Consider the following 14077-nt stretch of genomic DNA (forward strand, 5'->3'; position numbering starts at 1 on the left):
TTGAAGTGTGTCAGTGCTACGCGGAGAACGGTGTAGCGCTTCCTTCAGCGCCCCCGTTGTGCCCCGGTTACCGACCCCAAAGGAAGTGGAGTGTGGGAGACTGCGCTCCGCTTCCTTTCAGAGGCATTGAGGGCAATTCCGCGTTGGGGGCGAGACCTGTACATCGGGCGCTAAAAGTCCCGGCCCCAAAAGGTTACCGTCCCAATCGGGGCACGTGGCAACTTCGCCCCCATTGTATTTATTTAAATGTTATAATCCAACTAAAAGTATGTGGTAGTTGTGAGAGACATTTATAAAAGATAAAATGCATGCTTTAAATTGTGTATTTGACCGAGGGGAAAACACTTGCCTTTCACTAGACAGTTATGCCAATTGTGTAAATACATCAGGCAAGCACCATCACGCTGCCTGATGTACCGGGAGCTGATAGGATGCAATTCCGGGGAAATCGGACACTCCCAGTGGGGCTTGGTGCCTCCAGGGAGCTCATCGTAAGCACATAACCCGTGAGTTCCCGACAGGACCATGATCATTCTGCTTCCGCAACCGGTGGGCACCGCACTGCCACCGGGACACCAATCATAACATTGGCTTTAAATTGTGAAAGTTACTGCTGTTCTATTGTTGCTTTATTAAAACATAATAGTTTGATTGGAGCAGGTGTATGTTATATTAGTGCTGCTCTTAAAGGGGCACTTGTGCTGCTCTTGTTTGGTGACACTGGGGCCTCGGTGTCAGTCGCTCTTATTGGCCAATCCAAACTGGCCAATAATTATTTTGTACAATGCTGTTTAGTGCTGTTCATAGGAATTACCCTGCTTACTTACAGCTCCCTCACTAATAGAAAACCCAAGTACAGTACCACACCCTGTAATTTCCTCTTCTCTGTATGTGCTTTATATAGGACTCCCAAAGACTGTTCTTCCCGATATGATTCATGATGAAAGAAATATTATTCAGAAACTCTGTCATTGAATGAGGAGCCATGGGGGAGGTGTGGGGGGGATAGAGGTGGGGGCTGGAATCTTTGAACTGGTGAAGTAATTTGACTTGGCCCCAGCAGTGGCTACAATGAGAGAGCGAGGATGTTAAATATACTCACGGTGAATTCTCTTGTGTCTGCAGAATGACCAGTCAGCGGACAGATGACGACGATGAAGAACTGGCTAAAGAACGACGTCGCAAAGCTCGCCAGGAGCGCCTGCGGGAATCTGCACTTACCCAGGACACTCTGGAATTCAATTCCCAGAACAGGTAGACACACTCTATAGGAACTTGGATTTTTTTTCTTCCAATTTAATTCTTCTAAATAAAAAGATCAAGAGGTAGACTGAGCATTCCTGGCAGTGCGCTGGGCTGGCGATAGGGCGGCAAGGCTAGGACACCAGTGCTTTGAGTGCAGCTCCCTGCTGGGAGGCCAGGATCAGTGAACGCACCCTCAGAATTAACACTGCTTGGAGCACGCAGAGCGAACCATGACTTTAGCCACTCCACTGGCTAAAACCAACTTCTTTCCAACAATTTCACGCACGAGAGAATGGGCTACAGGGAAAGAGCAGGGGAATGGGACGAATTGGATCGCTCTTTCAAAGAGCTGGCACAGGCACGATGGGCTGAATGGCCTCCTGTCTGTGCTGTGTCATTCTATGATTCACACTTTGTGCTTCCCTGCAGGTCACACCCAAAATATACGGCCAGAAAATGGCCAGCTGCTCCATCGGGTCTGTCCCATTCAGCCATGTTGCAATGAGGTATCACGGCCTCCAGTGCACCCCACCCACCAGCAGTCATGTAGTCCCTTGTGAGAGGCAAGACAACCGATAATAAACCCTCTCGTTTTCTTCATATTCTTTTTTTTCCCCCCGAGTTGGCCCAGTTCATTTCATTTGTTTTAAAAAATGTGTGAAGACCTGATAAATAAGCCAGGGCTCTGTTCCTGATAATTCTCTGGTGACCCCCAGCTGCAAAGGTGTGCCAAGTGAGGTCAGGATTCGGCTTGACTGTGCTGCTTTCTGTGGTAGAATAGCTTGAAGCCAATCACTGTCTTGGCACTTCATGTGAAGAATGACCACCTGGGCAAAGTGCCAAAGGACAGTGTCCCACCATATCCTCTGGCTTTCTCCCCGCTCTCTCTCGCTCTTTCTCTCTCTTCCCCTCTTCACCCCCCGCACCCCCCCCCCCCCCCAGCTTGCTCCCTGGTCTCTCTCCCTCTCTCTCTCTCTCTCTCACTGGTCTCTCTCTCTCTCTTCCCTCCCTCCCCCCCCTGCTGGCCTGCTCCCTTGTGTCTCTCTCTCAATCTCACTCTCTCTCTCTCTCTCTCTCTCACTCCCACCCTTCTGGCTTGCTCCCTGCTCTCTCTCTCTCAGTCTCTCTCTGGTCTCCTCTCTCTCTCTCTCTCTCTCTCTCCCAGGCCAGCTCCCTGCTCTCTCTCTCTCTCTCTCTCCTAGGCCAGCTCCCTGCTCTCTCTCTCTCTCTCTCTCTCTCTCCCAGGCCAGCTCCCTGCTCTCTCTCTCTCTCTCTCTCTCCTAGGCCAGCTCCCTGCTCTCTCTCTCTCTCTCTCTCTCTCTCCCAGGCCAGCTCCCTGCTCTCTCTCTCTCTCTCTCTCCCAGGCCAGCTCCCTGGTCTCTCTCTCTCTCTCTCTCTCTCTCTCTCCCAGGCAGGCCAGCTCCCTGCTCTCTCTCTCTCTCTCTCTCTAGGCCAGCTCCCTGCTCTCTCTCTCTCTCTCTCTCTCTCTCTCCCAGGCCAGCTCCCTGCTCTCTCGCTCTCTCTCTCTTTCTCCCAGGCCAGCTCCCTGCTCTCTCTCTCTCTCTCCAAGGCCAGCTCCCTGCTCTCTCTCTCTCTCTCTCTCTCCCAGGCCAGCTCCCTGGTCTCTCTCTCTCTCTCTCTCTCCCAGGCAGGCCAGCTCCCTGCTCTCTCTCTCTCTCTCTCTCTGGTCTCCTCTCTCTCTTTCTCTCTCTCTCTCTCTCTCTCCCAGGCCAGCTCCCTGATCTCTCTCTCTCTCCCAGGCCAGCTCGCTGGGCTCTCTCTCTCTCTCTCTGACCTATTTCTTGAGTTCTCTCCGTCTATCTTTCTCTCGCTGCCCTTCTCCCGCTCACTGTAATTCTCCTTGCATTTTCCACATCAGCTCGGATCTCACTTCCTGCACTTGGCCTGTGTCTCTATCTCTGGTTCCCACTCCGCTGTACCACTTTCCCTGCTGCACTCGCTCCTGTACCTTCTGGGTTACTTTCTGCAACTTCTGTCACTGCTCAATTTTATATTTTCTTTTCCCATGTCCTCACTTCCTATGTGTTCCAAAGACGCAGATATCATGTGGTACCACCCCCGCTCAACTGATTCCCAAGAGCTAGCTATTTCTCTTGCTGGCTTTTCCCACATTAAAGCACCATGCTCTTGTCCACTGCCTGTTAAAATGTGCCAGTGAGGCAGCGTTTTGTAAACGGTGGCTTTCCAATTAGACAAGCCAACAACAACTTGCGTTTCTAAAGCGCCTATAACGTAGTAAAACATCCCAAGGCGCTTAGCAGGAGCATAATCAGACAACAATTGACACCGAGCCAAAGAAGGAGACATTATATGACCAGACACTTGGTCAAAGCAGTAGGTTTTAATCAGCGAGTTAAAAGAGGAGAGAGAGGTAGAGATGCAGTAAGGCTTGGGGAGCGAGTTCAGAGCTTAGGGCCAGGACGGCTGAAGGCACGGCCGCCAAAGATGCGTTGAAGGAAGTGCGGTGACCTGTAGTGGTGACCTGTACCACTAATGCAACAGTGTTTGCCAAGAATAGGGGAAGAAAACAAAATTTTCCGAGTCAGATGCCACAAATGAAAGGCAGTGCAGTTTATTTCAGACAAACACACACCTGATCCCAGTACAGAATTCCAATGTCCCAAATCATTTCCTATTCACAGTCATCACACACAGCTCTCGATCCATTCATAAAGCCCAGCTCCAAGCAGAAAGTGTTCCAAATATTCATTTATTTATTGCTTGCTATATCGAATAGAGTCAGTTCTCAGCACCTGCCAACTTCTGCACACTGCGTAACCCTCGTAAAAAAAGATTATATTTGATATGTTTCAAATAGGAAGTGGCTTTATTGACTGTTGTATAAATTGGGGTCAAGTTTAAAAGTTAACAACCCTGGTAGGGAATAGAGAGAGATGGAAGAGCATGTAGGTAACTCAACCGCAGAGATGATGCACCTGATTTGTGGCCCACGCAATTTTCTATCCATTAAATTCAACAGACGGAAAGCATGCGGGCAGCGAATGCTCACATTCCTGATGTGCGCGCCTGTCACGTGAAACCCTGCGCAGGAGCAGTGAATCATCAAATTTGGCATTTAAATCCGGAGGTAGCAGCAGGAAAAACTCTGGACAATTTGGAAATGTATTCCCCTTTGTTCTCAGTGTGGTTTATTCTGGTGCTGCCCCCTGGTGGTAGTGTATGTCTTGCATGTTCTAGCTCCTAATCGCATGCTCCTTAGTTATGCAAAGTGTGCCAGGGAACTGAAGGGTAACCAGTGTAACTCCTTTGTTCAAGAAAGGAGAGCAAGATAAACAGTGTAACTATAGATGTCTAGTGTCAGTTGCGGGCAAACACTTAGAATCCATATTTCATGATCATATTAGCAAGCAATTTGAGATGTGCTGGATAATTAAGGTAAGCAAGCATGGATTTGTAAAGGCATCATCGTCATCATAGGCAGTCCCTCGAAATCGAGGACGACTTGCTTCCACTCTAAAAGTGAGTTCCCAGGTGGCTGTACAGTCCAATAAGGGAATGACAGTCTCTGTCACAGGTGGGACAGACAGTGGTTGAAGGAAAGGTTGGGTGGGGAGTCTGGTTTGCTGCACGCTCCTTCCGCTGCCTGCGCTTGTTTTCTGGAAACTCTCGGCGACGAGACACGAGGTGCTCAGCGCCCTCCCGGACGCTCTTCCTCCACTGAAGGCGGTCTTGGGCCAGAGATTCCCAGGTGTCGGTGGGGAAGTTGCACTTTATCAAGGAGGCTTTGAGGGTGTCTTTCAAAAGGCAGATTGTCTCTAACTGTAATGTATTTGCTTCGTAGGTTCATTGCTATTAAGAACTCGTTGGTTTATTAGCAAAAGGTTCAACAATCACACTACACATTACCAGTTCATTCACAAGGATCACAACCAACTGCCTCATCGTGGATCCCCCAAACCCAACTAGCTGGGGTTTTATTGAGTCTTGTGAACATCACGTGACTGGCTAAGCCACTCCCAACTCAACAGCTCAACAACTCTTTTGGTTGGTTGGAAACAATAAATAAACAGTTAGATCAAGTGCCCCCCAATCTGGGGGACACTCCAAACATTTTTCCAGGCCCTTTTTTGTTTTTTTCTTGTTTTTGTTGTATTTTTGTAGTTTTTTTTGGGGCACTAAAACCATAATTTACAAGTGCCCCCTATAAAAGGGGAGGGGGACACTAAAACTGGCAATTAAAACAAATTAAGCTTTAAAACATATAAAATCAAATTAAAATTTGGTTGCCGGGGGTGATGATGCACTCCAGTCCCTCCGGCGCCCACCTCTCGCGGAAGGCCGCGAGCGTACCGGTGGACACCGCGTGCTCCATCTCCAAGGACACCCTGGCGTGGATATACGCGTGGAAGAGAGGCAGGCAGTCGGGCTGAACGACCTCCTCGACCGCCCGCTGCCTGGACCGGCTGATGGCACCCTTGGCTGTGCCCAGGAGCAGTCCTACAAGGAGGCCCTCAGACCTACCTGCTCCCCTCCGCACAGGGTGCCCAAAGATCAGGAGTGTGGGACTGAAGTGCAGCCAGAATTTCAGGAGCAGCCCCTTTAAATAGTTGAACAGGGGCTGCAACCTCACACATTCAATAATATATACATGGAACACAGACTTTTCCATCAACAGCTCAACAACTCTTTTAGAGACAAAATAAAACATTTAAATCAAGTACCCCCGGCCACTCCAAACATTTTCCAATGCCCGTTTTTTGTTTTTTTTGTTTTTTTTTGTTGTATTTTTGTATTTTTTTTTGTTTTATTTTTGGGCATTAAAATCGTGAATTTTCCAAGTGCCCCCTATAAAAGTGGAGGGGGACACTAAAACCGGCAATTAAAACAAATTAAACTATAAAATAAATAAAATCAAATTAAAATTTGGTTGCTGGGGGTTATAATGCACTCCAGTCCCTCCGGCGCCCACCTCTCGCGGAAGGCCACGAGCGTATCGGTGGACACCGCGTGCTCCATCTCCAAGGACACCCTGGCGCGGATGTACGCGCGGAAGAGAGGCAGGCAGTCAGGCTGAACGACCCCCTCGACCGCCCGCTGCCTGGACCGGCTGATGGCAACCTTGGCCGTGCCCAGGAGCAGTCCTACGAGGAGGCCCTCGGACCTACCCGCTCCCCTCCGCACAGGGTACCCAAAGATCAGGAGTGTGGGACTGAAGTGCAACCAGAAATTCAGGAGCAGCCCCTTTAAATAGTTGAACAGGGGCTGCAACCTCACACATTTAATATATACGTGGAACACGGACTTTTCCATCAACAGGTCAACAAACCTGTGAGCATGCTCACAGGTGCATACATTACATCTGAAAAATGTATTAAAAGTAGCTAATTGTGTGGATGAAGGAATGCAATGGATGTAGTGTATATGGATGTCCAGGATTATGGGGTGCTGGGCGGAAGATCTGCCTGCTCCTTTCCTCCCCCCAGATCAAGATTTCTGATAGGGCATAAATGGGGCACACACTCAGTGGATCTTCGATTTGCGCCGCCCTCCACCCCAGGAATTTTGGGCTTCAGGCCAATTTCCACTGGAGCAGAGAAGGTTAAGAGGTGATTTGAAAGAGGAGTTTACAATTATGAAGGGTGAATAGGGAAAGACTATTTCCTCTGGTTGGGGAGTCATTAACAAGGGATTGTCAATTTAAAATTGTCACTAAAACAGTGTGGGGAAAGGTTAGGAGACATGTCTTTACCCAGAGGATTGTTGGAGCATGGAATGGTTTGCCACAGAAAAATGTTGAGGCAGAGACCAGTGATATTTTAGGGGAAGAGTAGATAGGAAGACAGAGGGCTATGGGGAAAGAGCAGGTCAGTGGGATTAGTTTTGGATTGCTTTAGGAAAGAGTTAGTACGGACACAATGGGCCAACCGGCCTCCTTTTGTGCTGCAAACCTCTGTGTTCTATCTTTTCTAGAAGTGCTCATGCTTTTATTTGAATGGAAATAGAAATTGCTGTTCATTATACTAAATAATGCCACAATACATTTGGACCTCATCCCTCTGTTTGCCATTTTAATACCAATTAACTCATTTAAATCAACCTTTTTATATACAAGTTCTGCTTTATTACACAGAGTAGCTTGGATGAAGGCAACTTTAATGAAGCTATTTAAAGAAAGGGTGGGTGGGACAGTAGAGGAGGGCAGACAGCTGTGGGTCATGTTCATCCATCAATTCAACTGTGGAGCCCCATTAGTCTCCATGACAACAGAACTAGAGAAATTATCTCAGCAGCAGTAACTGTAACTGTGTTGCTGAGGACCCAGAACAAATGTCTCCCTTTTCTCTTTGCAACACTGTACCTTAATTGTCCTTTTGTTGGTGCACCTAATTAATATAAGAGCCCAATTTTTTCCTAGTTTGTGCTGTTAGTGAGGTGTCATGGCCACCGAGTGTGCGTCGAGGAAAATCACAGGCGTGCGGCCTTTGATGTGTAGTCAGTTGGAGACAGCCTGAGCGCAGAAAACTGGTTCTCGGATATAAGTTCTACATTGTACAAATCTAACAAAATGGCAGCTGTGTGATCCACAGATATCCTACCCTTAACAGGATTGAGTGCAACAGATTTGATTTTACAATGTGCAGGACCCATTGAGTCTCAGAACTTCCTCTCCTCCCCCCCCCCCCAACCCCTCCTTTTTTGGGACAGTACAGTGTAATAGATTTTCCATGTCCTGTTGCTGGCCAGCCTCATGATTGTGGTTAAAGACTGACTACTTTTAGCAGAATTATAAGATGCCTTGAGATCATAAAGGGAGTGCCATAAATGTCCAACAGTGCCAGGGTGATTTATAGTAAAAATTAAGGATATCCTTTCATACAACCAGTTTTTTATTAGTCACTCATGTACAACCAAATGGAAGACCTTTGAACTGTCAGGAATTTACAGGGAGGATTAAGGATGAATGTCATCACTCAAAAGGGAATTGGAAATGTATTTGAAAAGGAAGAATATATAAGGATACGGGGAAAGGGCAGGGAAATGGGAGTACGGTAGGGAACTCTGGTTGAAGAGCCAACGCGGGCACAAAGAGCTGAATGGCCTCTTTCTGTGCTGTAATTTAGAGTGTCAGCTGTGGCTCAGTTGGTAGCACTCTTGCCTCTGAGTCAGAAGGTTGTGGGTTCAAGTCCCACTCCAGGAACTTGAGCACAAGAATCTAGGCTGACACTCCAGTGCAGTGCTGAGGGAATGCTGCACTGTCAGATGGTGCTGTCTTTCGGATGAGACGTTAAACTAAGGCCCCATCTGCTCTCTCAGGTGGGTGTAAAAGATCCCACAGCACAATTTCCAGGAAGAGCAAGGGAGTTATCCCCAGTGACCTGGCCAATATTTATCCTTCAATCAACGTAACAAAAACCAGATTATCTGGTCATTATCACATTGCTGTTTGCTGGATGCAAGTTGGCTGCCGCGTTTCCCACATTACAACAGTGACGACGCTCCAAAGGTACTTCATTGGCTGTAAAACGCTTTGAGACGTCCGGTGGTCATGAAAGGCGCTATATAAATGCACGTCTTTCTTTAATTTCCACGAATGAGGCTCACCGTTTATTTCAATGAAATTATAAGGTTCAGCATGATGAATTAAAACCTGGGACAGCTACAGCAGTCTAAATTTTATAATTTGTATTATTTTAATGGTTTCTCTGGACATGGGAGTGGGCAACTGTCATCAAAGCAGGTACCATCAGAAAGCTACAGCTATTTTCCGACAGCCAGTGTTAAGGGCTGGCTTTGGATGGTTGCCATGGGTTGTTGCCGGGAGTGCATCTGGTGAAATCGCGAGCATGCAGCCTGTTGGTTCCTGTCTTTTCAGTTCAATGGGAGGAATATCACCAGCTGCGTGCCCATGATGTGTTGCCTGTAGGGGGGCACCAGTTCACAGCCTTGTGCCCTGGAGATTTGTTCCAATTGAAATGATTGCACATGACATTCTACAGCCCATTAATTTAAATCTGGAATGAGGCGTCTTAATAGCACAAAGGTTATAGCAATTAACAAGATACTTATGGATCGGGAGGCCATTCAGCCCATCTGAACTCATCCATCCACACAGATCCTAAAGTCCGCAGCAACCAACCTTTTATTGAAATATTCCAGGATTGTCACCCTCACTATTCTTCCAAGTGTTGAGCACTCTTTATGCAAAGAAGCATTTCTTGGTATCAACCCGAAATTTACCTTTTTACTAGCATGAACCTGTGCCCCTTATTCTACTCCTGCAATTAACCTTTAATATTCCCTTAACTATCCGGTGTAGCTCTATAAGATCACCTCTCTGGGGGCTTTCCAGACTGAAAATCCCAAATCTCTCCAGTCTTTCTTCATATCGAAGACCGTTGGCATTACGGGTCAGCCTCTTCTCTGCACTGCCACTCGAGCTTTCATTGTCTCTTGTGTGTGGGCGTCCGGTACTGGACACAGTACTCAAAGTGTGGTTTGAGCAGAGCACGATAGTTATAATTTAATATATTAGAGAGTTGCGCAGCCCAGATCTGAGGCAAAAATCTAAATTAATTTGAATTTGTTTGGTTCTGGGAATTAAAATGTTGTATTTCTTTTAAAATGGCAGAAATCTCTATTGTACAAAATCTAAATCTGAAGTGTCAAAATCTTGGGACAATTTTGCCGATGTATTGTTGATTTTGGTAGCAATGGTTTAATGGTTTAGATCAAACTGTGCAGCCAGTCTGAGTTAAGCGGTTCGCTCACCTTTATGGCCAAATAACCCCTGCAATCTCTGGTTTCTACTGCTTTAACTGCACAAGCCAATAACAATAAGATCACTTCTGAATGTGCGTCATTGCAGCCTCTGACCATCGTGGTCTACTTTGCGGAATATTAAAACGACGGTACAGAGACCGAGTGTTGAGGTTGCCTTTTCTCACTTCAGTCTCACTGACACCGAACATTGTAGTCCTGTCGAAACGTCTCTTTTTCCAAAGCATTGTTAGAAGGTGTTGAAACTTTAAATTAAAGCAACATCTGCAGAATTCAAGTTAGTAAAATCGGATGTTTCTGGCTAGCAGCAGGATGCCAGCTAACCCAGCCACTGCTTGGATAAGATTCCCGGAATAGTTTGGGAATTTGTCCTGGACTTCAGCCGTCGAGCCTTACAAGGGAGATTGAGAAACAAAAGTCTTGGATTACAGTGTTTGGTTGTTTAAAATAGTTAGAAAACCAAATAAAAGGAAGGTTTGGGGGAGGACAAATTTAGCAACACTTGTACTGGGTTCTTTTAGTCTAGTTTGATGAGTGTATACGATAATGAAAAGAAAGCTTCCAGCAAAAGAAGGAGTGTCACCATCAGAACTCCCTGTGAAACTGACACTGAGGTCAGCAGCATCAAGCTGAGCATTTGGAGTGGAAATGATATCATCACAGACGCACCCTCGGACAATGACTGTATCCACTGACAGTAACTCAGTTGGTCAGGCAGTAACTGTGGAGAGAGGAAGGTAGGGTAAACGTCCGACGAGTGATCATGACCTAAAACGTTAACCCAAACTTCGCTTCTCCACAGAATCTGCCTGACTGGCTGAGTTCTTTTAGCATTTTCTGTTTTCATTTCAGATCTGCAGCATCTCCAGTATTTTGCTTTTCAGAACATAACATAAGAATTAGGAGCAGGAGTAGGCCATACAGCCCCTCGAGCCTGCTCCACCATTCAAAAAGATCATGCCTGATCATCGACCTCAACTTCACTTTTCTGCCCGATCTCCATATCCCTTGATTCCCCTAGACTCCGTTCTATCTATCTCAGCCTTGAACATATTCGGAGACTCAGCATCCACAGCCCTCTGGGGCAGAGAATTCCAAAGATTAACAATCCTCTGAGTGAAGAATTTTCTTCTCATCTCTGTCTTAAATGGCCTTCCCTTTATCCTGAGACTGTGGCCCCTAGTTCTAGACACTCCACCCAGGGAAAACAACCTCTCAGCATCTACCCTGTCAATCCCCTTCAGAATCTTGTATGTTTTTCCACAGTAATTCAGTCCTCTTCTTCTGTTAGACTCAGCTGATATTCTTAACCTAGTTTAAGTATTTCATAGAAGATTGGATGTACTGTGAGACTGACAGATCTCCCCGCCTATCCTCCCACACACACACAGACTCAAACATCGACTCATACTAGACTGTCCAGGGTACACCTACATTAGATCACCAGATGGAAATGTAACAATCGAAAGTGACATAATCAGAGACTTAAAAGACAGTTGCATTTGTTGCTGATGCTCAATCTACAGGCTCCAACATGCCGTGAAAAGGAGATTTTAGTTAGACAACGGTTGTACACGTGCAAAGGGACCTTGGGCTAGAGTTTCCCGAACCTGTTTTTCTGGCGCCCACACCCGAGGTGCGCCCCTTTTGTCATCCTCCAAGTGCGTCGAAAAAAGATGTCCTTATTCTGGCCGCTCCCCAGCCTCTCATCGGTCGTGGTGCAGCGAGGCCCAATGGATTGGGGGCGGAGCCAGGTCCCGGCGCTGAAAACAGTGCCGGGACCTCTGTGCATGCACACTAGAGTCTGCGCGCATCTGCAGTAGCTCCTGGCAGGCCATTTCTGAAAACACGCGCTGCAAGCTGTGTGGGAGGGGCTGAAGCATGCCAGGAGCTGGCCGAATGGGCTCCCTCATCGGCCGCCCGCTGCGTTCCCTAAGGTAGGACTTCTATTTTTTATTTGTTATTTACTGATTGATTTTGGTGCTTTAGGTGCAGGGTTCCTTCTATTTTTTTATTTGTTATTTATTGATTGCTTATTACTTTGGTCTTGGTGCTTTAGGTGCAGGATTCCTTCTATTTTATTTGTTAATTAATTGCTTATTACTTTTTGTGCTTTGTTTGGTGCTTGGTGGTGCTTGAAATGTAGTTACTTGCACCGATTCCTTAACTGTAAGTAAGGTCTTTCTGTGCGGACAGAAGTGGCCACATGCGCTGGCCTAAGTTAGTTTGGAGCAACTATTTGCTGGCTAAAACAGGAGTAAGTAGCTGGGAACGCCCCCTTTTGAAAAAAAAACTGAACTTAAAAAAAACCTAACTAACTCATTTATGCTGGCGTAAATTAAATGGCCAGAATTGCAACTAAAAAGATAGTCCAGAAAAATCAAGTTGCTCCCCCAAAAAAGGAGCGACTCCTGGGGAAACTTGGGCCCCTTGTATCTGCTCCTTCACGTGAAATGTAACAGTAGATGATGGATCGTGATGTGCATGCAATGAGAGCGACTTTCTACCTGCGCAGTGGAACAGGGAGCTTTGAACTTGAAGCCATGCAAGTTGGGTTGCATTAAGTTCTCAATGTACATTTATGTTACTCTATCCCATTTATTAAAGGTTGTCCGCTTGATTTCCAGTCCACGTTGAAAGGCAGTAACAGCGCTGCAATTGACCTCAGTGCCCAAGGTTAGAGTTGGGTGAAGTGGAGACTCCCGATGGCCATTCGGTGAGACCTGTTAGCACTGTATTTGTGTGGATATGGGTGAGGACAGGACTCCCCTCCGATCTTCTGAAGGTGCTGACTTTTGCTGAAATATTGTTCTCTGGGCACCAAACACCTCTGATACTTTGCCGAAATTGCCAATCTACATGCGCAAACTTAAACCAGGTGTCAGCACGCTACTCCAATATGGGGGGGACAGCATGCTTATACTGTCCACCACTGATGTCCAGATATACTCATTGTAATGTATTTGCTTCATAGGTTCTTGGCTTAAGAATCCATAGCAACACATTGCTATTAAGAACTAATTGGTTCATTAGCAAAGGTTTAACAATCACACTGCACATTACCAGTTCATCCACCAGGCTCACAACCACCTGCCTCATTGTGGATCCCCTGAACCCAATTGGCTGGGGTTTTATTGAGTCTTGTGAACGTCACGTGACTGGTTAAGCCACTCAACTCAACAGCTCGACAAACCTGTGAGCACACTTACAGGTACATACATTCCACTCATTTACAACAGAGTGTTAAATGTCCAATCCTGGGAGCCCTGGTTGATTTTCCTATCTCACGACGACTGACTAATCACTGACCTGATGAGATAATCCAACTCAGCACTGGCTGAGATTCAAACTTGGGATGTTCCTGGTCTGTGTGGCTCAGCAACTTACTGACTGAGCTCACAATTTACTCACTGAGCCATCTGGAAAGCTTTTAAATGATTGCTGCTGGAGCTAGAGATATATGAATCACTACTGTTCAGTTTATGGATGATTTAGTACATTTAACCTCAAATGGTGTTACTTCACGCAGAGGTTGATTGAATAGCACTGTTCTTCACTGAGATTTGCTGTCCAGACAGCCTGTTGCATGAGGACAAAGAAATGTGAACTGTAAAAAATCCCACTTGGTCATCTTGATGTGCTGTGTGTTGAGGAATGCAACACGTTTGACCTTTGTCAGACCTTGTGCACTGATCACATAAACACAACTTGCTCAAGGCTCTGTTCCCAGATTGGAGCCTTGTTCCAGGGAAGCGTGAGTCAGAGATAGAGCTATAACATCCTGGCCCCAATTGTCTGGGTCATGCTCCCCCCTAAGCGAGGCTCCGCTCCAGAAATGGAGAAATGGAGGTGCCAGCTGTGGCTCAGTGGGCAGCACACTCGCCTCTGAGTCAGAAGGTTGTGAGTTCAAGTCCCACTCCAGGGACTTGAGCACAAAAAGCTAGGCTGACACTCCCGTGCAGTGTTGAGGGAGTGCTGCACTGTTGGAGGTGCCATCTTTTGGATGAAACGTTAAACCGAGGCCCTGTCTGCTCTCTCAAGTGGACGTAAAAGATCCCATGGCACTATTTCG

At 46.7% G+C, this 14077-nt stretch overlaps 1 protein-coding gene across 9 annotated transcripts in view; it reads left to right on the forward strand.

Moving 5' to 3' along the window:
* Positions 1–14077, forward strand: part of LOC139278597 (caldesmon, smooth muscle-like) — a 242243-nt gene that overhangs the window by 169994 nt on the left and 58172 nt on the right. For 8 of the 9 annotated variants that reach the window (XR_011596315.1, XR_011596314.1, XM_070897551.1 and 5 more), the window contains one exon: positions 1126–1254. Coding sequence is in view for 7 of the 9 variants with exons in the window: in XM_070897551.1 (XP_070753652.1) it covers positions 1126–1254 (129 nt within the window). In the remaining 2 variants the exon portion in view is untranslated. Of the gene's footprint in view, positions 1–1125; positions 1255–12618; positions 12722–14077 lie in introns of those variants that run through there. The other variant, XM_070897552.1, reaches the window with a different exon arrangement.

This window comes from Pristiophorus japonicus, chromosome 13 (assembly GCF_044704955.1).
Source record: "Pristiophorus japonicus isolate sPriJap1 chromosome 13, sPriJap1.hap1, whole genome shotgun sequence".
Lineage (NCBI taxonomy): Eukaryota > Metazoa > Chordata > Chondrichthyes > Pristiophoridae > Pristiophorus > Pristiophorus japonicus.